The sequence below is a fragment of the Oenanthe melanoleuca genome, chromosome 20, assembly GCF_029582105.1.
Source record: "Oenanthe melanoleuca isolate GR-GAL-2019-014 chromosome 20, OMel1.0, whole genome shotgun sequence".
Classification (NCBI taxonomy): Eukaryota; Metazoa; Chordata; class Aves; order Passeriformes; family Muscicapidae; genus Oenanthe; species Oenanthe melanoleuca.
Genome location: NC_079353.1, coordinates 4577986 through 4600581, shown reverse-complemented (window position 1 = coordinate 4600581; position 22596 = coordinate 4577986). Strand labels below are relative to the sequence as shown.

Genomic DNA, 22596 nt, shown 5'->3' with positions numbered 1-22596 from the left:
TAAAGATCATCTTGATGCCTTGGGTTTTAGCTTTTATATTTTTCAGAATCTCTGCTGCTTAGTGTGCAACTCTGAAACTTCGTATTAGGTGTTAATAAGTTCTCTTCGCAGAGCAGTTAGACAAATAATTCCTTTCTAGCTTGAGAATCGAGGACACTGGTACCCAAAAAGCAGAAACAACGGTGAGGGAAAGGGGCCAAGCCAGGGGGCTGAGACTCCATAGGCTGAGGCTGTGGTTGGATAATTGACCCCAATATGCCGATGAACCAAAACTTATAAAAGTTTAAAAACTCATGACCCGGATCCATCTTGGATTTGATTTGCGTGTAGCCCCAGCTGGACTCTTGCACTGAAAGGTGTATCCTTTCAATAAATACCTATTTTATTCCTTTTGCTCTGTCGAGTCTCTGTTCCAGGTCAGCCTTTCCAGGCAACAATCTCGTTCCACCCTGTCACTATCCCAGGTGGCTCCAAGCCCCATCCAGCCTGGCCTTGGACATTTCCAGGGGTGGAGCAGCCACAGCTTCTCTGGGCACCTGTGCCAGGGCCTGACTGCCCTCACAGCACCGAGCATCCTCCTGATACCCCCTCTCACCCTGCCCTCTGCCACTTTGAAGCCATTTTCCCTTGTTTTGTCACTCCAGGTCTTCGGAAATAGTCTCTGTCTTTTTTACAGGCACTGGAAGGCTGCAATTAAGGCACCCCAAAGTTCACTGAACAATCCCGATTCTCTCAGCCTTTCCTCACAGCAGAGATGCTCCGTCGCTCTGATGAGCTTGGTGGCCTCCCCTGGGCTCTCTCCAACAGGTCTGTGCCCTGAGGAGCAGAATTCTGAGGAGGCGTGGGCAGCAAGGAGGGAGAATTCTGCCCCTCAGAATTCTGCCCCTCAGAATTCTACTCCTCAGAATTCTGCCCCTCAGAATTCTGCCCCTCAGAATTCTCCCTCCTTGCTGCCCACGCCAAGGGATCAGCCTGGCACACTGGTCATTTCTGGGCTGGGGGAATTTCCATCTCTCACCCACCAGCACCCCCAAGGAAAGGCTAACCTGTGCTATCCATTCCATCTGCCACAAGAAAAGCACCACCAAATCCACGTTCAGATAATATTTAAACTAAACAATTTTCAAGCATTCTGTATTACAAAACAGAAGATGATACAATTCATGGAAGAAGTCAAAATGCTGGCATCACTTTGTTTCCACATTAATACATAAAAATGGACAACACATTAAATAAACGTTTTGTTATTAACAATTAGAAATATTAACACCAAAAATCATGTATAAATTAGGAAATAAATGTACAAACTATTTCCAAAGTGCTCTTTCAAATACATTATATACACAACATTCACGAAGTTCTTAATGTAAGACATTTCAGATTGATGTAATGTTGCTGTCTCTGTTTAAGTGTTGTTCATATTCTCTCAAAAGCGTTTCAGCACTTTCAAAAACCACATAAAAGGCGTATTCCCAAACTGGCAAAGAGCAATATTGCATTCTTCTGGCTACCTGTAATAGTTATTATAATAAAGAAAACAATCTTACTTCCTTTCTGTTCCTTGCTATTTGAGAGTACTTATTTGTATGAAAACGCCAGCAGGAAAGATGAGAGAAATGAGGACTGATTAAAAAATGTCTTCTATTTTTCCAGTAGCTGAAATTATTAACATAGGAAGGACAGTGCTTGGACTTTTAATAGTAAACTCTCTAGTTGTCCAGTTAAAGATTTTCTTCTAAAGGAAAAAAAAGTAATCAATTGAGAGACGTTGTGTTTTCCTTGTGGTCTTTGTTTTTCAAAATATAAAGTACTCAAAATCCCATAAATAACACCAGTCAGACAATGAAAAGGAGAAAATCCTACCGAGTGTATTTACTTTAGATTGTAAATTTGCTGTTAATCTTATATAAAAAAATGTTTGTGGACTACAGCCACCCCAGCTTTTTCCTTCAGAGAAATTTGGACACAGTATTTTGTTCAACACTTATATAAGCACTTTAAAAGTGCCTTTTTTTCACCCCCCCAAGACTTTATAAGAACATAGAAAACTGAATAGAAGCTACTTACATTGTTCATACTTATTTTTACATACCACGAATTTTTCTCTCTAAATTCTCCCTCTATAGGTATTCTCTCACTGGTTGACCCCATTAATAGCTCCCCTCTCTATATGCATAATAATGTCTCACAATTAAAGCTGAATGTAACTGCTTGTCTGCAATAAAGATGCTTTTTTTTTTTTTTTTTACCTCTGAACTATTTTTCTGTCAAGCTACAATAGGAAAATAAAAGTGATGATGAGCTGTAAGAACAACAGACCAACAAATTTGACAATATTTATGGTTATAATGCTTGCTGGGGAATCTGAGCAAGGGCAGCACAAGAATCAGAATAAAGAAGGATGCCAGCCACCTGCTTGCAAAATTTGGCACAAAAATGTATATGCAAGTTATAAAATTTGGAGTAGGATATTCAAGATGGGATTTCTGCCAGATGTTTCTCTCAGCTAAGCACGATATGAAGCAATATTGAGCAGTGTATTGACCTGACACTGCAGGTCTCAGAGCTCCCTTCTGTTTTTCTTTCCATGACAGAAATACCTTTGTTTACATGGACATATAAAAGGTGCCTCTATTTCTTAACATTTCTACGCTCATAGGTTTGGATCCTCTTTCTGTACCTTTCACAACAGAAATGTGGACTTATGCAGATTACTGAATTACAGGATTTGGGTAGGTAGGTATTACAGAAGTTGCAGTTATTTTTTGTCATACAGCATAGAACTGTCTTTTTATAAGGAATGTGTCCATCCCCTTGTTCTGTAGAAGTAAACTGAAGAGCCATGGATTTTGGAGGCTGGGAGGTAATCTTCAATGCATCCAGTTAAAAAAAGATCAATAACTTACCACAGGGAACTTCCCTGGATTGAGATGTGACTGATGGGCTTTGCATTGAGCCAGACTGCAGAACAACCTGGCTGTTTTCCAGAACAGGGCACAACTGTGATCTAATGGTCCTAAAGCTATTCAGAAACATCAAGAATGGGTCAAGAGGGGGTAAATGGAAAACTTCTGCATTGTATCAACATACAGTACTATACACAGCACCAAATATCAAACCATTAAAGCATTGTCTTGTTACCAGTAGTGCACTGCTTCATATCCAGCATGAAATGAACACTGTTCACATACAGACGCTGCTTTGTGCTAAGGGGTAACCAACATATTACAATAATCAAAACTGCCTGTACATCCAGTTCAAAAGATTGAGATACTATTGAAAGGAATCTGACACAGCACTGTATTTTTTATTGCTGGTAATTTCCATATTGTCCCTGTAAAAAAAAAAAAAAAAGAAATGTTGAAGGATCATACATTGGACGCTTATGTGAGGCAATTTCTTTTGGCCTGTGAATTTTACAAGACCTACTGAAATATCACCCATATATCTGCACCAAACTATCAGACAGATTTATAGACAGAGCCAACAGGCAGATCTGCTGTTTCAGAGCAGAGATTTAGACAATTTACCTGCTCATAGCCATAAGGCCTCTGTTGCTGAGCGGATGGGCCTGTCTGGGAAGCTCTATAACTTCCATATTGCTGCCCCTGTCCCTGTTGGTAGCTGGAATACTGTGAAGAGGCTCCTTGTGCAGGACCTGAGAAGATAGTAAAATCCATTGCAGGCAGTAAAATCCATTACAGGCTTAATTTGCTGGGGGTCTTCTTATAGTTAATACAATCTAAAACATGAGGCTAAAAAATTAGGTAGCTGCAGCAGTGTAAAACTTCAGGTTTTAAACATAGCTCAAAAAATGTCATAGTACTTCTAAGTGAAGCCTTTCTGAAATCTGCATTGGCACAGCTCAGTTATGACCTCTATGCAAACTACCTGGCCTTTATTTTAGTAACAACTTCTCGTTTAAATTCCTATCTAATCTGGCTGTGCCACCATAGGCAACAGAGGAATGATTCCTCGGACTGTTGTTCTTTTTTCATGTCAGTTCAGAAGGTTAAGGTGTGTAGGAGGCCTGGGAATCCAGGCAGTGATCTCTTGATGATGTTTAACACAAAGTCAACATGAAGAAAATGTGTATTTTCCAACTCCAAGCAAAAGAGAGAGGGATTTATGATAGAATGCAGTGCTATATGAATGTATGTTACTGCCCAGAATCCCTCTACTAGATCTTTGGCTAATTTTGGTACATTGTTAATCCAAAGTTAATCAATTTATTTACAGCCTATTTTAGTCTATGAATGGAGACATCTGGGTGAAACACTGCAAACACTTGACCAGCCACTGAGAGTTTTCTTACCATATCCTTGCTGTTGTCCTGGGTAACTCTGTTGGTTTGGGTATTGCTGCTGGGAATATGTTTGCTGTTGTGCAGCTCCCTGTTGGTATCCTGCCTGCTGCTGGCTGTACTGAGAATTTCCTGGAGAGGGAAATATTGGAATTGTTTGGTCATAGATGAGGCAGGTATTTCACTGTACATCATAAAGATCATAAAGAAAACAAAGGCATAAGGAGCCTTGGTTTGGAAGTCACACACAAATACTTTTCTTAGAAACAGATGAGTGGATTTTGCCAAGCAAGATGTTTATTTCTCCAGTGATTTTTAATTCTTTTGAATAGGAGAGTTACTTATTTACACACATCACTAAGCAAACAAACACACAACCTGTTCTCCAAAGGACATCTTTTACCCCAGAAAGGCTTCAGAAGAAAAAGCCACAAAGACAAGTCTGCTAGGGTAAATAGCTGTTTTCTCAATAAGCCTCTCATTGTATATTCTTCTAGATAATGTTTATTCATATATCCCAGAAAGACTACTTATCTAGTTGTTACTGGTATTTTTTTCAAATACCTATGATGGAAATTCCATTTGCTGTATCCTGAAACAACAAAATGAACAGAGGCTCTATAGATGACATTGCTTCTCCTAAATACCACCTTGCATCATAATTCAGTTAATATTTCCAGCTAATTTAGAGTTCAGATATCTTAATAATGTATTGAATTTACTGTTAAGAGTTTGCTGTATTTTCCCACCTCCTTCATAGTAGTGTTGTGTAGAGTCGTCAAACGACCGGTCGTAGCTCTGTTCAGTATAGGATGATTGTTGATAGGCATAATCACCATGGCCTGCAAGGAGTCACAAAGATTTGTCAGATACATTCTTAATGGGACCATACACATAGTATTGAATATATATTTAATATATATTATGAAGCAGCTTATGCACCAAGATGAGGCTAAGAGTAAATACAGAGCATTGAGCACATGGCAAGGAAAGTCACACCAATGGATAAAACTCTTTTGTTTACTAATCCAAACTAGGATTTGGGCTCTTTTTGGAGCAGTTTATATAGCAGGGTGCACTGATGTGCATCTTTTGTACCAGGCTCCCATTCCCTGGCATTCTAATTTTCCAGCATTTAAATTGGAAATGAAGCATGATAGGTTTGCCATGTCCTTGGATGTGGCAGTTGTGGTGCTCTGCACTTTATCAGTATCATGGTTACCCAGCTCAGAGGAATTACCATCTGGATAGTATTGCTGATTCATAGGTTCTGAAGAGCCTTGGCCATGACTGTACTGCTCACTGTAATATTCTTCCTGACCCATGTACTGCTGCGAGGAACCTGCAAGGCACAAGACAAGGCAAACTGAGCCTGTGGACTCCTAAGGGATGGGTTTCTCTTATCTAATTTTTTTTTAAAGGAAACAAAGATTATGTCTGGATAAGCAAAGGATTGAGAGCAGTTATAAAGATGTTTTGCTCACTAGAAAAGGGAAATACATTTGTATTCTTGGACAAAGGTGGCTGAAATTGAAATCACACAACAGTCAGTAACACATCCCAGAATCACTCACTTCTGCATAAACACTGAACATAAGGGCCACATTTCATCTACTAATCTGAGTTATTAAAAAGCACAGGAATGGATTCCATGCTCAAGAGCACAGTCAGAATTAAATATATTTTCATTAATACATTAATTTGTTTCTTAGCAAAATTCAGTTTAATTTAGAATCAGTCTACCAGCTTTATTACCTCTTAGAACTTTATTCAGAGAGGTTTTAGGGTATGGTAGTTATCCTCTGGTGTTTTCTTTTCCTTGGCCTAATTTTTCATTCTAATTGCTGGAAAACTGTATCTTCTTTCAAGAAATGTGTTCCTTTCTAACTGTGTTATGTTAGGGCTGATCCAACACCATGGGAAAGAATTTAATAGATTCCCAGTGGCTTGAATGCACTGTGTATCAAATTGTTCATCCTTTCTTTAGAGGTTTATGATCCCTTTTGGACAGAATTATTTTTCTAAACACCTGAAATAATTAAATAGATAAATCTTGAAAATAGATTCAGGTTCATCTCATGTCATGATACTTGCACCATTCAGGATTTCCTGTGCTCCTGGGTGTGATTCTCTGTTTGTACATATGATTTGGAAATTTTGGTGACTTATGTACCCCACAGGACAGACTGAGTATCACCAGTCTAATGAGAGTTCTCTCAGGAATCTGATAGCAATTTTACCTTGCTGTGAGGCTCTGTAAGGGCCCATGGGTCGCTGCCCCATCATGCTGTTGCCTTGGTTGCTCTGGCTCATCATGGCAATGGAGGATTGTCCCTGGTAGTGCTGGCTCCCTCCTTGTGCTGAGTTGTAATGTGACGTTGCTGCTTGCTGGTGCATCATGGACACTGCAATGGACATGGGAAAGACTGTTTTCCAAAGCTGGGCAGTTCTCTCCTAGTCTTTTTGGAAGCAAGTTAAAACCTTCAGCTAAAATGCATCCTGATAATTCTGTGAATTTTCCACAGGGGGAGATGTTTTCCTACTGGATTTATTTACTCTTCTGCACTGGAATCCAGAAAGGATCTTATTACATGGTCAGTTCTTGCCATTTGCTTCAGCAGATATTTAAAAATACACCCAGCCTTGATTATTATTAGCTTAAAAGAGGTTTAAAAGTATGTAAACCTTATTGCAGTAGGGTTAAAGAAAGAAAGAAGAAATTATGTTTGTTCCTGTCTACCTCTGGATGATTTCATTGCTGCATTTCTTTTCTAATATACTTCTTCTTCTGCTTCCATCTTCTCATACACCTGATGATTACAGAGCTTAAGTAAACTGATATTCTAGTATTTATTTGATTCCTAAATTTCATGCTGCTGTAAAGAATTCTAAAACATCAGACATCCCATTCAATGGATTCAACTAGCAAACTTTTTTTTTAATTAAGAGATTAATTGAGCTGTCTGCTAGTCTCTGAATGCCCTGGAAACAATGTGAAGTACCAATAAAATAACAAAATGGGATAGTAATGTACAAACAGTAAATGTTAACCTATATATAGGTTCTTTGTGCTTGGATAAAGGTGCTGCTCAGATCCCTCCCAGGGCTGTGGGATTTGCTGCCAGGGTTATCAGATAGTGCTCAGCCCAGCTCAGTGCCCAGCTCAGCCCTAGCCATGGCCAGGTTGGAGCAAGTCTGAAACTGTTCTGACTTACACTGGTGCCTACACCTGGAAATTCTCAGATGTCTTAAATCTGTCTTTTCCTCTGGTACGCTTCTGGCTGTCTACAGAAAATATTTACAGAACCAAGTCATGTGAGGAAACCCTCTGAGGTCACTGGAAAGCCAAGGTGGCCCAGGAGGAGGAAGAGGGAGTTTACCTGGGTTAGACTGCATGTTGATGTTTGTTCGAGAGACGTAATTGCCTATTGACCCCTGGCCTTGCATTGGCACGTTCTGAGAGGCAGGCACAGTGTGGCTGTAGCCAGGGCCAGTCCCATGGCTGCTGACACTCATACTCAGGGAGGTGGTGGGCATGGTGTTCTGGCCTGACTGCTGCATAGACACGTGGTTAGGACCTACAGAAATTAGAGAGAGACACAAAAAATCTGAGTTATGTGAGCATAAAGCCTTGCAGCCTTTCTGAAATACCTTATGATAAGGCAAAGCAAAAATCCTCATTATTAAAACTCCCTGTTATCTACAGACAAATTAAAACTGCCTGCTGCACAATTAGAGTGATCCTCCTCTTCCTGGCAGTCAAATCCAGGCTGTACAGGATTGCAGATGGGAAGAACAAAACCAGCAGCAATGCCCTACAACTACTTCCTTGCAGGCAGCAGAATTAAAAAAGGCCAGTAATTTCAGGTACTTCAGAAAATACATGGACTCTGGAAACATCCCAGCCTTTTGGAATTTTTCCTTTCCTTCCTCTTGTCCTGCAGCTGATTCCTGTTTCCCCTTCACACAGGTGGTGACAATGGGAAAGCACAGTGGTGGCTGAGAGACACTTGGCACATTGCTGCATCCACTGGGCTCCTCTGTGACCAGCTCAGCTTTTACCTGGGGCTTCTGAAGTACCAACAGAGCCTCCACTCAGAGAACAAGCTTATCTCTCATTTCCTCAAGTTTGACTAAAAGTACCCCAGAGGAAGATAAATTTTCCAAGTCACCATAACAATGCCAGTTGTTACTCCTTTTCCAGCATCAGCATGTGACCATCTGAGTGCTCCAGCCACATCTTGGGTTTGTATCATCCTGCTTATCTGGCACTGTGCTTCTTTTTCAGGATTCTGTTACAGTTGGGTAGCTAATGCTGGGGGAAATGGGGTTCTTGTTTGTTGTTTATTGCTGTAAATAGTTTTATGAATGAGTTTTGGAAAGGTGTTTTCACTGTATATTGTTACTATCCAAGTTATGATGGTGTATATATTGTTGTCTGTCTAAATTCAGCCATATTGTTGTCAATCTCAATTAATTTAGGTAGATTGCAGAATCCTTAGAACAGGCAGAATTTTGTTGTAATGTTTAAATAATGATATTTTAATTCAGGGTTATTAAGTGTATCTGCAGCCTCTGAAAAATGTCTAACTCATTTAGTACAAACCTCATTAATTACCCTTGATGGTTTTCATAGACATCAAAATGAGAACATTTGCTGTAAATTATGATATTTTCCTCTAAAGAAGAGATGCAAGCAGCAATTTCAACAAGACATAAAGAGAGCCAGCCCTCCTGAAATCAGTGAAGCTGGATCAAAATGCTGCTAACAAAAAATTATCTGTGTTTTGCTCCAGTTTGTTTGTAAAGCTGATCCTTGTGCCACACAAGGTCACACAGTGTGTGAATGGAGATAGCAGTTGCCTTGAGTGAGAGATGGAGTGAAGCAAGTGTTAGTAAACCTTGCCTTATTTGCATGGGAAAAATTAGAGATTCTTGGCCTCCTTTAAAATAAGAAAAAAAAAAAAAAAGGGTGGCTAATTTGTGATTGCAAGGGAAAATATCTGGATGAGTCTAGTCCTCAGGACTTCCAGTCTGGTTCTTTAAATCAGCAGCAAGTTACTACAAAGATCTGGAGGAGGCTGGGGAGCAAATCAGAAATCCAACACCAGTAGCATGAAAATGTCTACTCCTAATAACACAAAACAACGTTTTGACTGACTGAATACATTACTCATACTCGTATCAAATCTTTGAAAACAAAGGCCCTGAAAAATTTAGTAAGTTCACTTTACAAGCTGCATCTGTTTAAAACAGGTCCCTTATCCATTCATTTAAAAGGTACTATAGGCTCAACCACAAAGGGGTTTTTAAAAACTCAGGAGTAATTTCATGGCTTGTGTCTGCTCTGGAGTCCCCTTGCCAATGTCTGTGATTTTACAATCAGATATTTCTATTTATAGAAACTGGTTTTGCTCTCTGTTCACTCTGGGAGGCACCCACAGAAACAAGAACTGACTGAATAACTATGATCTACAAAATAAACAGATTATTCATAATATAAAATGCACATATTAAAAATTGTTTTTCAATTAGTTTAGTTGCATGGAAAAAACCAAGCAGACAGATTATATTATTAATATGAAATGTCTGTGCAAATTCTTTGACTGTGCAGTACAATCTCTGCAAGCTTCTGCAGAGGACAAAGACTGGTGCAACACCAAATGATTTGAAAGGAGAAATGTATCCTGGAAGGTCTTTGCAATCTGAAGGCTTGGATGTGTGGTTAGTCATGCAAGCAATTCCATTTTATCCTGACCAACCCTGCCACTTCTATGAGAAAAAATACTGCAACATATAATTTTTCTTACTAAAATTTTAGATGCATCTTTACTGGGTGATTATCATCATGCATTTAAAAAAAAAAAAAAAAAACAAAAAACAAAAAAGTCTTTAATTTTTTCTGCAGAAACACAAAGCACTGTGCAGAAGCCAACATCATTCCTGCCTGTAGCCATTTTGTGGTGATTTCAGCATGTGCCTGAAATCCCCATACGCCTGAAAGGTGAGTTAGGAGAGGTCTTTTCCAGCTCTCTAAGTATATTCTGCATTAATGATTTTGTTGCCAGGCAACAGCAAAGCAGCACAAAGGGGACCAAAGCTCACCATTGCTAATCTGACTCTGCATGAGGGAGGAAGGAGGAAGGCCGGTCCCGATGGCATCGCTGAGATTGCTCTGCGAGTGGAGGGATTGGTTGGATGCACTCTGACTCATCCCTCCCGGGCCCAAGTTTATATTTTGCGTTGGTGGCTGTGAAACAACAAGGAGGAAAAGCAAATTTTTTTTTTTTTTTTTGGTTAGGTTTTTAATTAGAAAAATAGCAGCCCCCAAACAAGCCTGGCTGTGAGTAAAAAACTGCCTCGGCTAAATACGTGTTTGCTTTTTAGGTAAAGATTTCTTGGTTTGACTCCTCTGTGTGAGTGACATTGAATGACAGAGCAGCTGACAGGCAGCAGCACAGGGAAGGGCTTGAAATTGTGTTTGTCACAGAGTGTGGCTTCTGTGCTCGTTCCTCTGCGCTCACATGGATTTCCAAACACAACCACTGTGGGGAATGCATTAGCAAAGACAACACAGAGTGTGGTGACAGATTGACCTTTGCCAAGCTATGCTGCAGTTTGTGTTATGTGTGCCACTTCCCAAATCAATCCACTGAGCAAGAACAACAACATGTGTAAAGACAAATCAGTGCCCGAGTGTTGAATTGGATTTTAAAATAAAACAGCAGCATTTTTTCCCCCCAAGTGAAGAATACAGTAAGAACAGGTAAGAATATTGAATGTGGAACAAATGGAGCTGTTCAGTCTGTACCACTGCATCATAAACATTGAGCTATGGGACACAGATTAACACAAATGTCCCAAAAAATATAATTTAAACACAGTAAAAGTAACTTCTGATTTGTTTGGTGGTCTACTTGGTCACTTCAAAACTTTTAGCTGTAAAAATACTAAAAAATGGTTCATTTATAGTGATCAGTGACAGAATCAAAGAACATTTCCCTCTAGCATAGCTAATGTATCTGAGGGAAATAACTATGGTATTAGTTGTACTAATAACCATTTATTAGTTACAGTAATTGTACTGGTACTTACAGCAGGAAGCAAGGACTGCATATTCTGGTTAGAATCTGCTATTGTTGCCAAGTAAACCAGATTTCTGTGCAAGATTTGTTGGTATCTACAGAACAAGGAGTAAAGCTTATTTGGAAAGGGTTAACAATACACAAAATTCCACATATTTCTCCTTTTCCCCCCCTATTTACAAATGGCTATTAAATTACCTTAACCCATTTAAAATCTATTCTAATAAACAGCAGTAGCAATGACCCATGTCTGTGCTGTCATGTTTCCCATCAAAGATCAGTGTGCTCAACACCTCTTTTACAAAAGGATAAATTTGGGGGAAGGGAGAGGTAAAAGAGCACTTTGAACTCCTTTGAAAGCGCTTTGAGCTGTGGAGCTGAGACCTCAATCTTTGAGGACTGACACCAAGTCAGCTGCTCAATATTCAGACACTTTTCTTTCTCTGTCTAACAAGGGCCCTGATAGGAATGAAATTCCAGAACTCCAAAGCCCAAAACCTGTTTTCCCTGCCAGCAAGCTGAGAAGAACATGATTTTTTCAAGAGTGCTCTAACTGGAGTGTTTACTCAAGTAAGCACCACCAGAACCATTTATGCTTCTTCACAGTTCTCCATGAACTGGAAAAGCTTCTAAAAAGGAGCAGGAGTGTTTGCAAGAGCAAACCAACAGCTATGCCACTGAGCAAAGGGAAGAGTCAGGCTTCAGGAAACATTTCTCACAAACTCCTGAATTTGTAATACTCACTGAGTGCATTCTGCAGTTTTCCCCTTGCTCTGATAATCCATAATACATTGTATTAGGTGGTGATTTTCATCTAGCATCTGCATAAAAGAAACAGGACCAAAACATGTTACTATGAGAATTGTACCAAAGTCCTGTATTTTTGTGATCCTCCACCCTCCTTGGCACTGGATGGTGTTTTGTGCAGTTTGGTTGCCTTGGCTATTGTAAATTACACATGACTTTATTGAGCCACAAGGTTGATTCATTTATAAACACTTATCTTTTAAGTAGTTACTTGAAATACCCCTACAGAAGAATTAATGGACTTACCTTGTTCCTTAAATGGCAGATAAATTCTGATGCTGAAGAAGGAAAACACTTTCACTGAGTTATCTCTGCCTCATCCCAAAATATCACCCAACCCTTTCCAAAATGTTGGGTATTACTAACATGCCTACTTTCAAGTAAGAAACAAACTTTCAAACTATTAAATCTCCTCATTTTCCTGCCCAGGACTAGAGCATGCTGACAGCTGAACCTGAAGTAAAAAAATTGCATCACTGCAACTACTGAAACCATGTTAAAGAGAATTAATTCCCAATATATCCTTACTTTTATTTAATGAACTCATAACATGATTGAAAGCCTAAAATATCCTTTGATTTGTTTTAAAATTTCAGATACATTGTTTGTTTCTTTCCCCAAGACTTCTTGTGAATGCAGCATACTTTCTCCAGGTGAATGAATTAAAAAAAAATACCAGCATGTAGAAATTTAGATTTGCCTCTGGCATAACAGAGCTTGTAGGTACCACTGCTATCAAGATTGGGCCCTTGAACCACTGTGGCATCAGGGCAGGAGAGCTCCTGAGGAAAGAATTTCTGGTTCAGAACTGAATTTTACTGCCCTGGAAATGCTATTGGTGAACTATTTTAGAAGAGCACCATCACTATATTGCTAAAAGCTCTAACTTCCTCCATGTGAAATCTATTTTAGGAACATTTGATACTGGGATAAGAACAGTTTTGAAATACTATTCAAATTGAGTTAATAAATAAAAATAAGCTGCTTATGTAATGTGAATGCAAATAAGAATAATCTTTTTCATTGAAATCTGTATATGTTCTCAAAAGCTCACTTTAATGAGGATTTTTGGAGGTTTTTTTTTTCTCCTGCTCTCTCTGCTCCATTTCCATCCTTGACTATAAATCCCATCCCGTCCCTGTGCCTGCAAGTCTCTTCCTCAGCATTGCTGTTTGTCAAAGAGAAAATCACTGCCAACAGCCCAACGCTGATGAACAGTCCCAAAGTAACCTGCCAGCAAATGCACCTGAGATGGGAAATGGTTTCACTCATTATTTTTAAAGAAAGAACATTTTGAAGTTTCCATGAAGCTTATGCAAAAAGGAAAGGGCTTGAAAATCAAACAGAAGATACTTTATCTGCCCTTTGTGGGTATGGGTTTAATTACAAACTATCTGAATTATGAAGTAATTCCAGCTGATTTGAAGGTTAGAGGAAAACTTATTTACTGAGTCCGAAATATTTTAGTATTTAAAATTAATTGGTTCACAACACCACGTGCTGCAAGAGCTCCACAAAATGGGATGTTTGCAAACAGTCTCCTGAGATGCAAGTCATCTCTGAGCCTCTCCCGTGGCAGTGTGTTCTGCCTTCATCTCTGCTCTTTTTTTGCCCTCCAAGTCATAAACTGGCAGCAGCTGATGGCTTGGCTGCACAACCCCTGGTGACAGGTTAATAGCTGTGCTGGCAGCGGCACTTCTGCACTGGTCACTCTGAGCAAAGGGACCACACCGAGCTCACACCTGGCTGCCAGCACACGGGAACAGCACCTGAGCCTGGGACACGGCCAGAATTACAGCAGGAGAGCAAGCGGCAAACACGGTGACACTGAAAACATGCACGTTCCTTATTGACATTTCCAGCCTCGTGGCTCCTGACCGCGCTCCTGACCGTCACCTTCTGCAGGAGGAGAGGTGCCAGGGTCTGTCTGTGTGCAGTCCCTGCTGCCAACCCTGGGAAATAGGAAACAATAACTTCCCAACTCGGCACCCTCTGATTTGGCCTCCACATGAGACCCATGTGGGCATCTCCTCTCCAGAGAAAATCTTTCAAAACCTTTCTTTGTCATTAAACATCAATAAATGCATCACAAAAATAATAATAATAGTTTATGAAAAATACCAGTGGCTGGTGCTCCCTCTATCTTCTGAGAGATTAAAATTCTGCATCCAGATACAAAAGAAAACCATTGCAAATTCAGTATTTTATTTCAATTCATTTTTTAGGTTGGATTCTTTGGGGGCCAGAAGCTGACGTACCATCATAAATTAATCGCGTATTTGCAAATTTTATTGCCGTTTCCCAATGTATGCTTGGCAGCGTTTCCCCTTGGCGAGCAGCAGGGATAACATGCCATCCCGATTTTATTCCCTGCGTCCTTCTCTCGCTCTCTTTGCAGCGATCTGAACACCTTTGCTTTGTTCCACCTCCTCCTCCTCCTCCTCCTTCCCCCACCTCTCTCTCTCTAGCTGTCCATCTCTGCAGCCCTCGCAAATTCACGAGTTTTCCTGCTCGCCCTAGAAATCAGCCTCCAGCTGCAGGAGCATGGACAGAATAAATGTCTAAAATTGTCTGTAGAAAAGCATGCTCTTTTACCTTCTGGATAGTTTGCTGGGTGACCTCCCCTTTGCCTCTTGGGCGAGCAGAAGCAAAGGCAACCGACATGGTGGGGGTTTTTTATGTGTCTATAATATATCGGTTCCAGGCTCTAATAATATTGTTATTATCTGGCTGCTATTGCCGTGCGAGGATTCTCCGCAGTGCACGGGGAGGGGGGCGCCCGCAGATGGTACGATCTGCGCCCCGCGAACACCCGCGGGCGCCGCGCCCCGCGCCGCCGGGCACCGCCCCCGCCGCACCCCCGGAGCCCCCGCGGCGGCGGAGCGGCGGCGGCGGCGGCGATTCGGGGGAGGGAACGGGAGCGGCGGCGCCGCCGCCTCCCCGCCGCCCGCACATGGTGCGGTCCCGGCCGCCCGGCTCCCGCGGCCTCGGCCGCGCCGCCCGCTGCGCCAACTGCGTACGCCGGCTGCGTACGCCAAGTGCGCCCAGCGCGGGGAGCGGCGCGCGGCCGCCTACGCCAAGTGCGTAGCGCGCGGGGCGCGCGCGGCGAGGGGACAGCACAGGGAGCGAGGGGACAGCGGGAACGAGGGGATAGCGGGAACGGGGGGACAGGGAACGGCCAGGGCACCCAGCGACACGGGCACGGTCACAGGGATGCAGCACCTCCGCTGCCAGGAAGGGCTGAGAGAATCGGGGCTGTCCAACCTGGCGTGGGGGTGACCTAATTGTGGCTCTCCAGTACGTCAAGGGGACTCACAGCAAGGATGGGGCAGGGCGATTTACAAGAGAGTGCAGTGACAGGACAAGGAGAATGCGTTCAAATGGAAAGAGGGCAGGTTTAGGTTAGATACCAGGCGAATGTCCGCTGCGCGGGCAGCGAAGCTCTGGCACAGGCTGCCCAGACAAGCCGTGGTTGCCCCGTGCCTAGAAATGTGCAAGGCCAGGCTGGACAGGGCCGGGAACAACCTGGGGCAGTGGCAGGTGTCCCTGCCCACGCCAGGGGTGAATTCTGGGGTCACGTCCCCCCCAAACCCCTCCGGATCCCGCGCGGCCGGAGCGCTGCGCACGGTGCGCAGAGTGCGTACGCCAAGTGCGCAGCGCCGAGCGCAGCGCCCCGCCCCCGGCCCGCCCGGATGACGGTGCGGGTTCTGCCGGAGCCATGAGCTACGACCGCGCCATCACCGTCTTCTCCCCGGACGGGCACCTCTTCCAGGTGGAGTACGCGCAGGAGGCGGTCAAGAAGGGCTCCACCGCGGTGAGTCGGCGGCCGCGGGGCTGGCGGGGCGGTGGGAGCGGAGGGGAACCGCGGCGGGGCCTGCGCCGCGCTGCGCGCCCGGCCTTGCGGGCCCGGAGGCCGCGGGATCGCTCCGGGAGATCGCTCCGGGAGATCCCTTCGGGAGATCGCTCCGGGAGATCCCTCGGGCTGCACTGCCGCTCCTGGAGCTGCCCTGAGCCCGCTGCCTGCGCTGTCGGGCCCGCGGCGATCCTCTCCTCCCTTGGTCCGTCCGTGCTGCAGATCGCGCTGTTTTGTGCACGAGGCACATTCCCAGTGCATTGGGAAACGCGTCGGTAAAAGCGTTCAGAAGTACATTGCTGGCTCTCAGCCTCCAGTTGTCCCAAGCTTTTGCTCAGTGAAAGTTTTATTTCATATAGGGGAGGAGAAAAAAGTGTTAATTTGCAAATAACATTGTGTTAGCGATTGTAATAAGTTCTAGCAATAACAAATTTTAATTTTAAAGAGCTATAACTGTATTAATAGTTGTAGTATGTTTTAATTGCCATTACCAAAAAGAATATGTACCGTCTTTGATATGGGAATGAATGTAACAAGATGTAGTACCAAATAGATTCTTCGTTTTTTTCAGAAATTAAAAAGACTGTAAAAGTGCAGACAGCATGCAATATAACCATCCATCTTGTCTCTTGTTGAGTTTAATGTTTTTGGAAATATTTGGAACATGCTGGCAGCAGGGCCACCCCGTAAGAAAAAAATTATTTCTATTCTCCTGTGACAAACAGTGGGAATGAAGGGGAAGGGTGAAGGGGTTTTTTCCTCTGTGATGTTGGAAAAGTTGTGTTCAAGGTATGAATTAGGCCATTGAGGCAGCTACTGACGGAGCATTTTGGCAGCTGTGGGTGTTACTTGGCCTGATCTCCAGTGCCACTGGACTGTGGGGACACTGATGGGGCTGTTGGAGAAAAGAGGAGCTGGAATCTGTCTCTTGGGAGCCACAGGGGTTTAGGTTGGTATAAACTGATGATGAAATTGCACCCTGAAATGCATTGCAATTTTTGTTACATCAGTCCTGCCTCCGTGTTGAGTGGGAAATAAAATCCTGACTTCAAGCTGAGGTAATGGTTACAGTGTGGGGGTTTGTGCTTTGTTTCTGCTCATTTGAGTAAAGTCTGCAGCTGTGAGGATTTTTGGGACCCAGGTTAACTTTTTTACTTCTTCTTTTCGTGCATGGAAGGTTGGAGTAAGAGGGAAGGATATTGTTGTCCTTGGTGTGGAGAAGAAGTCAGTGGCAAAACTGCAGGATGAGAGAACTGTGCGGAAGATCTGTGCTCTGGATGATAATGTCTGCATGGCTTTTGCAGGTACCTGGTCCCTTCAGGGGTTTGGCACTTACTGGGGCACCTTTGGGCATGTTCATAGAATCTGAGAATGCAAAATACAGGGTGTAACTGCCTCAGAACTGTGGGAAGCACAGTATTTCCACAGTAGCTTATTCTTTTTTTTTTTTAAGTATGGAGAAATACAGTGTCAGTGTCAATATTTTTAAGGGGAGGTCTGATTTAACTGACTAAAACAGCAGGGCTTAGGTTCAGTTTGGAGGAATGAGAAGCTCAGTTCTTTCTCCTGCCTTGCTCCCTTAGCCAGGGTCTGGGATATGTGCAGGGGTGTTCACAAACTTGGAGAAAAATTCTCTAGTAAAAACGAGGCTGTAAATGACAAATGGCAGCATTAGCTAAAAAGAAAAAACTAAATTTCTTTAAAATCTTTTTTTTAAAGAGTGACACATTTTTATCAGCTGACATGATGCTGCTGTAGCCTCATTAACTAGATGAGATTTGCTGGGCAGATGAAACTGGACTGCATGAGGAATAATGTGTGTGAGAATAAGCATTGCAGATTTGCTGGGATATGGAATGCTGTCAGTAATATTCCCATTACCTGGTTCAGAATTATGTGTGTCACTTAACACACAAACTTGGAAGCTGTAAACTAAATCCTTTAGTTATTTTTGTGTATTAGCCACTTTCTCCTGCCTTACAAATGCTCTTGTTCACCAAACCTGGAGTTTGAGCTTTGCTTTGATTTTCCCTCTGTTGACACTGGGCCAGATTGGTGTTCTGAGGTTTTTCATGACTCTGAGGCCACTGTGTTGTTTCAGGGCTGACAGCTGATGCCAGGATAGTCATAAACAGAGCTCGGGTGGAGTGCCAGAGCCACAGGCTCACCGTGGAGGATCCTGTCACTGTGGAGTACATCACACGCTACATTGCCAGCCTGAAACAGGTACTTGGGGCTGCACAGAGCTGCTGAAGATGGGTCCTGACCTGACACAGGTGTTACCTGTCTGTTGTGTCAGCCTCTGTTATGCATCATGTACAACTTGGGTAATGTGCAATGAGTGTGTACCATGTGGGACTAGAGTGTCACAGGTGTAGCATGAAACACACATGTGTAGCATGGAGTATCTGACACCTCTTCAAGCTGTGTAAATGTCTGTCCTCTGGCCTCACTTCACTTACCTGGTAAAAACACACTGTGGGTGTTCATTTTAAATGGAGCTGTCACAGTGGAAAAGAACCATTGAGTGCTGTTTGATTTGAGGTTTTTTTCCCCAAAGATAAAGCAACTATTGCTTGTAAGGACTGCACAATTCCATGTGTTATGTCATCAGGACCACTCTGCTCATCTCACTCCCAGAACAGTGGGCCTGGGTTGCTGGCTTTTTTTATGTCTCCTGGTAGCTTTTCCTCCTGCAAAGCCATTGCAGGGATGGGTAAGAGGGGAGCAAATTGGTGCAGTATTGAATATGTTTTGTGTTTGATAGTCATGAATTTAGAATGAATTGAAGCATCAAAATATGCCCAGATGCATTCTGTGAGAAAATTACTCATTTGCTACTGTATTAAACTGATTTTCAGTGACTAGCGAGAATTAGAGAAAATCTAATTCACTTGTGCACAGAGGTGTTGGAACAGTGGTGATGGTAATAATGTGATTCAAGTTTCACTTTGTTCCTTTATCCAGTCTCACATTTGTCTCACTTTCTGGCACATTCACCATTTCTCTTGTACTGTTGCAAACACACCTGGCCCAATTCCTGCTGTTGTGGTACTGTGGGTGTCAGCCCCCCTGCTCCTGGTGTGACATGGCAGTGACTTTGCTGGCAGTGTCCCAGGAGGGCTGTGACATGGCTCCAGTGTCACCTGCTCACAGCCATGGAACTGCCATGATTTCCTGTGGAATCAGTGCAGATCATTGTGAAAACTGTTCAGGTGTCCTCGTGATATTTTTGGCACACTGGTGCCACACTGGGCTTGCAGAGGTGGCTCTGGCTGCCCCAGCACCACTCAGCAGTGGGGAGGTGCCTCTGGAAGCTGTAAGCAGGTGTAGGAACAGGGGTTGGGCAGGAACCACCCCTCACTTGCCTGCCTTGGGGGCTCTGTGAGATACTGAGTCCTGACTGATGGAGAGAGGCAGCTAAAAGTATTTCTGGTGGCTCTTCTGGCTGTAACTGCTCCAGAATCTGCTCTGCACCTGGAAATGTTTTCAGAGCTGCCAGTGAGTGTGTCCTTTGTGCTCAGAGGTACACGCAGAGCAATGGCCGCAGACCCTTCGGGATCTCCGCCCTCATCGTGGGCTTTGACTTCGATGGGACCCCACGGCTGTACCAGACTGACCCCTCTGGCACCTACCATGCTTGGAAGGTGAGTGGATTCAGAAATGGAATATTGGGGAGTTAATGTCTCCCTTAAAGTGGGATTGAGGTAGAGGAGATCTCGCTGGCCAGATGGTTTTGTCTCACAGCTGCAAAAGTCCTTAATGATCAGATGTACTGAGAGTGGCCATCTGCAGTTCAGCTTTCCTTGAGAAGTCTTGTCCTGCTTCATAAAAAACCCCCAAACCAACCCACCTGTGCCAGACAACTGTCTTTGTGTGTGACAGATTATGCAGTTGTACAACTGTTTCTTACTCTGCAAATGAAATCTTCTCTAAGCTCCCATTCATTTTCTCTTTCCCTTGAATGTCTCCAGGCTAATGCCATTGGCAGAGGAGCCAAATCTGTGCGTGAGTTCCTGGAGAAAAACTACACTGATGAGGCCATTGAAACGGATGATCTGACTATTAAACTTGTCATCAAGGCTCTTCTGGAGGTGAGGCTGTTTTCACATCTCTTCTGTGGCTTTTCACTGTGTCCAGATTCACTTCTTAGATGTGAATATGGGAAAATATTTGTGGATGTCCCAAGGAACTAATGCAGAGGATCTGTGAGAGCTGTTTACTGTGGGTGTTGGATTGAATTCAAGGTTCAGAATATTTGGGGTAACAATTTCCATAGTTTACACAGAACTTACTAGCAGCTCTGGGGAGGAAAACAGACTTCATTTCTGGGCATTTACACAAATGCACCAAAGATCTACCAAACCACATGCTAGATATTTTATTTTTTAACTAAAGTTTAAGATACAGAAAATAGCACAAGTCAGGTGGTGGGGCTGAGGCGTTCTCCATCTGCCCAGGACACTAGCACCAGTGTAAAAACCCTTTTGAGAGTTAGTGCTGCTGGTAAGAGAGCTTAAGAGCTAAGGAGTGAAATGCACCCATTCTCCTTCCGAGGAGACCTGGGAGGGGTTTGTTGGAGTGAATTCCTGGCCAGGCTCCTAAAGCTTCCCTCTGCCTCACCCAGGTGGTGCAGTCTGGTGGGAAGAACATTGAGCTGGCGGTCATGAGACGGGAGCAGCCACTGAAGGTGAGGCTGTTGTTTGCTTCTCTCCCCTTGAGCCTGTCTTTGATACTGTCCTTGTTGATCTTAACTTCCAGCCCTTAATCTCACATTTTGCACTGACAAATACTTCAGTTTATTCTTAGTGGCCAAGGAATGTTGTTGTGTCTGCAGAGGTACCTGCTTCCAGATAAACAGCAGTTAACATTCTTCCCATGGCAGAACTAGAATCTCCTCTGTGAATGTCTCTTAAGTTTAGTGGTATCCTGAGGGTCACCCATGTTTCTGTTTTAGATCCTAAACCCTGAAGAAATTGAGAAGTATGTGGCTGAAATTGAAAAGGAAAAGGAAGAAAATGAAAAGAAAAAGCAGAAGAAAACATCATGATGAATGAAATGCACCTGCTTAGCTGCTTCTTTTTAATTCAAGTGATGGGTTATTCTGTATAGACATGTAGGCATTCCAGTTACTCATACTGTGCTCTCTTGAGACCTACAATAAACCTACTGATTTTTTTTTAAAGCTGTTATTTAAAAAAAACCAAAACAACCTGTCTGTTCCTTGGATTTTAATTACACAGGATGATCTGGTTGGCTACAGAACAGCAGCAGTGACCCATTAAAGGACAGAGACTTTGCTTGCATTTTCTTCCCTGGACACTTTACTTTGTTTAATGGTTCTTTTCTGCACTGTCTGAGTTCTCAGCATGTCCCTTTTTTTTTACTTTAAGCAGCTGTCTTGGGGGTTGTGTTATGGTCTCACCATATCTAGTATGGAGTTGGGGTTTTTATTCCCTAACAGGCATCTTTTCGGGTGAAAAGATACAGCAGCCTGTGACAGCAGATGTGTGTTTAAAGCTGAAGGACAGGCTAGAGATGGGGGTTGTGTTTTGGGGGTCAGCATGAGAATGTGCTGCTGCAGGCAGCATGCTCAGGGCAGAGCTGCATGACCTGGTGCTTCCAAATGTGATTCAGAGTAAAGCATTGATGCTGTGATTCCCTGGATTTATGCACTAGGAGCTAAACAATAACTACAGCAAGTGTTACATACAACAGCATTGAAGCTCTTCTGCAGTTTCTCCTCTGGTATTTGCCCTCACATAGTTCCTGTCTACTCTACCTCCTACCCTAGGAGTTGGTTTGAGCTGTTTCCTCATTTCAGAGGATCCTCAGGCTCTCTGCACCTGAGCTCATACTCTCAAAGTCTCAGTACTCGAAGCAATAGGAACAGGTGCTCCATTACTGTGAGAGTTTCCCCATTTGTATCCACCAAGTAGGTAGAACCAAACTGCCTGGGAAGCAGCTCTTCAGTCTGCTCTTGCACACCCAGAGAGGGGGTGACAGGTCAGAGCAGGACTGGGGGGCAGCTCTGGTGCCCAGGATACCTCAGCCCCAAGGGGCTGCAGGGCAGGGATGCTCCAGGCAGCAGAGCTCACAGCACTGGGCTCTCACACAGCCAGGAGCTGTTTACAGGGAAATGCTGCCCAGCAAAGTGTGGGCAGAGGATCCCACAGGAGTCAAGGACAGGGAAGCAGCAGTGCTGCTGCTGTTCAGGGACACATTAGACCACATGAGCCAAAGGAAGCGTGGTCCTGGAACAGCAGGTTGCTTAATTTATCAGCCCTTGGAAGGCAAAAAAGCTGCACTTGATTTCCCTGCTCAAGTCACTGCAATTGTTCCCACACACTGGGAATTTTCCATGGGGAAGCTGACAGTGCTTCTGGGGAAGAAGGGGTCACAGGTAACAAGCCCTGGGGCTGAGCCACAGCCACCAAGCCCCTCTGCTCCCAGACATCAGGACACAAACTTCAGCTGTGTCAAGGATGTGCTTATGCCTGGGATTTGGAGCTTTACTGTGGAAACAAAGGAATTGATCCCACTCCACT

General features: G+C 43.5%; 2 protein-coding genes across 2 annotated transcripts; one reads left to right on the top strand and one right to left on the bottom strand.

The window, feature by feature from the left end:
• Positions 1–1197: 1197 nt before the first annotated feature.
• On the bottom strand, positions 1198–15020 carry SS18L1 (SS18L1 subunit of BAF chromatin remodeling complex). The gene is made up of 11 exons (XM_056507382.1): positions 14791–15020; positions 12133–12209; positions 11399–11483; positions 10409–10553; positions 7684–7881; positions 6544–6708; positions 5544–5645; positions 5053–5145; positions 4316–4435; positions 3531–3658; positions 1198–3334 (listed from the first exon to the last, which is right to left on the bottom strand). Exons 1-11 carry the CDS (start codon positions 14857–14859, stop codon positions 3308–3310), a joined length of 1209 nt encoding a protein of 402 aa, XP_056363357.1. The 5' UTR covers positions 14860–15020; the 3' UTR covers positions 1198–3307.
• A 341-nt stretch (positions 15021–15361) lies between these two features.
• Positions 15362–21354, top strand: PSMA7 (proteasome 20S subunit alpha 7). The gene is made up of 7 exons (XM_056507854.1): positions 15362–16009; positions 17226–17352; positions 18150–18274; positions 19573–19695; positions 20023–20142; positions 20676–20738; positions 21006–21354. The coding sequence occupies exons 1-7, from the start codon at positions 15914–15916 to the stop codon at positions 21096–21098; spliced, it is 747 nt and encodes a 248-aa protein (XP_056363829.1). The 5' UTR covers positions 15362–15913; the 3' UTR covers positions 21099–21354.
• Positions 21355–22596: the final 1242 nt, after the last annotated feature.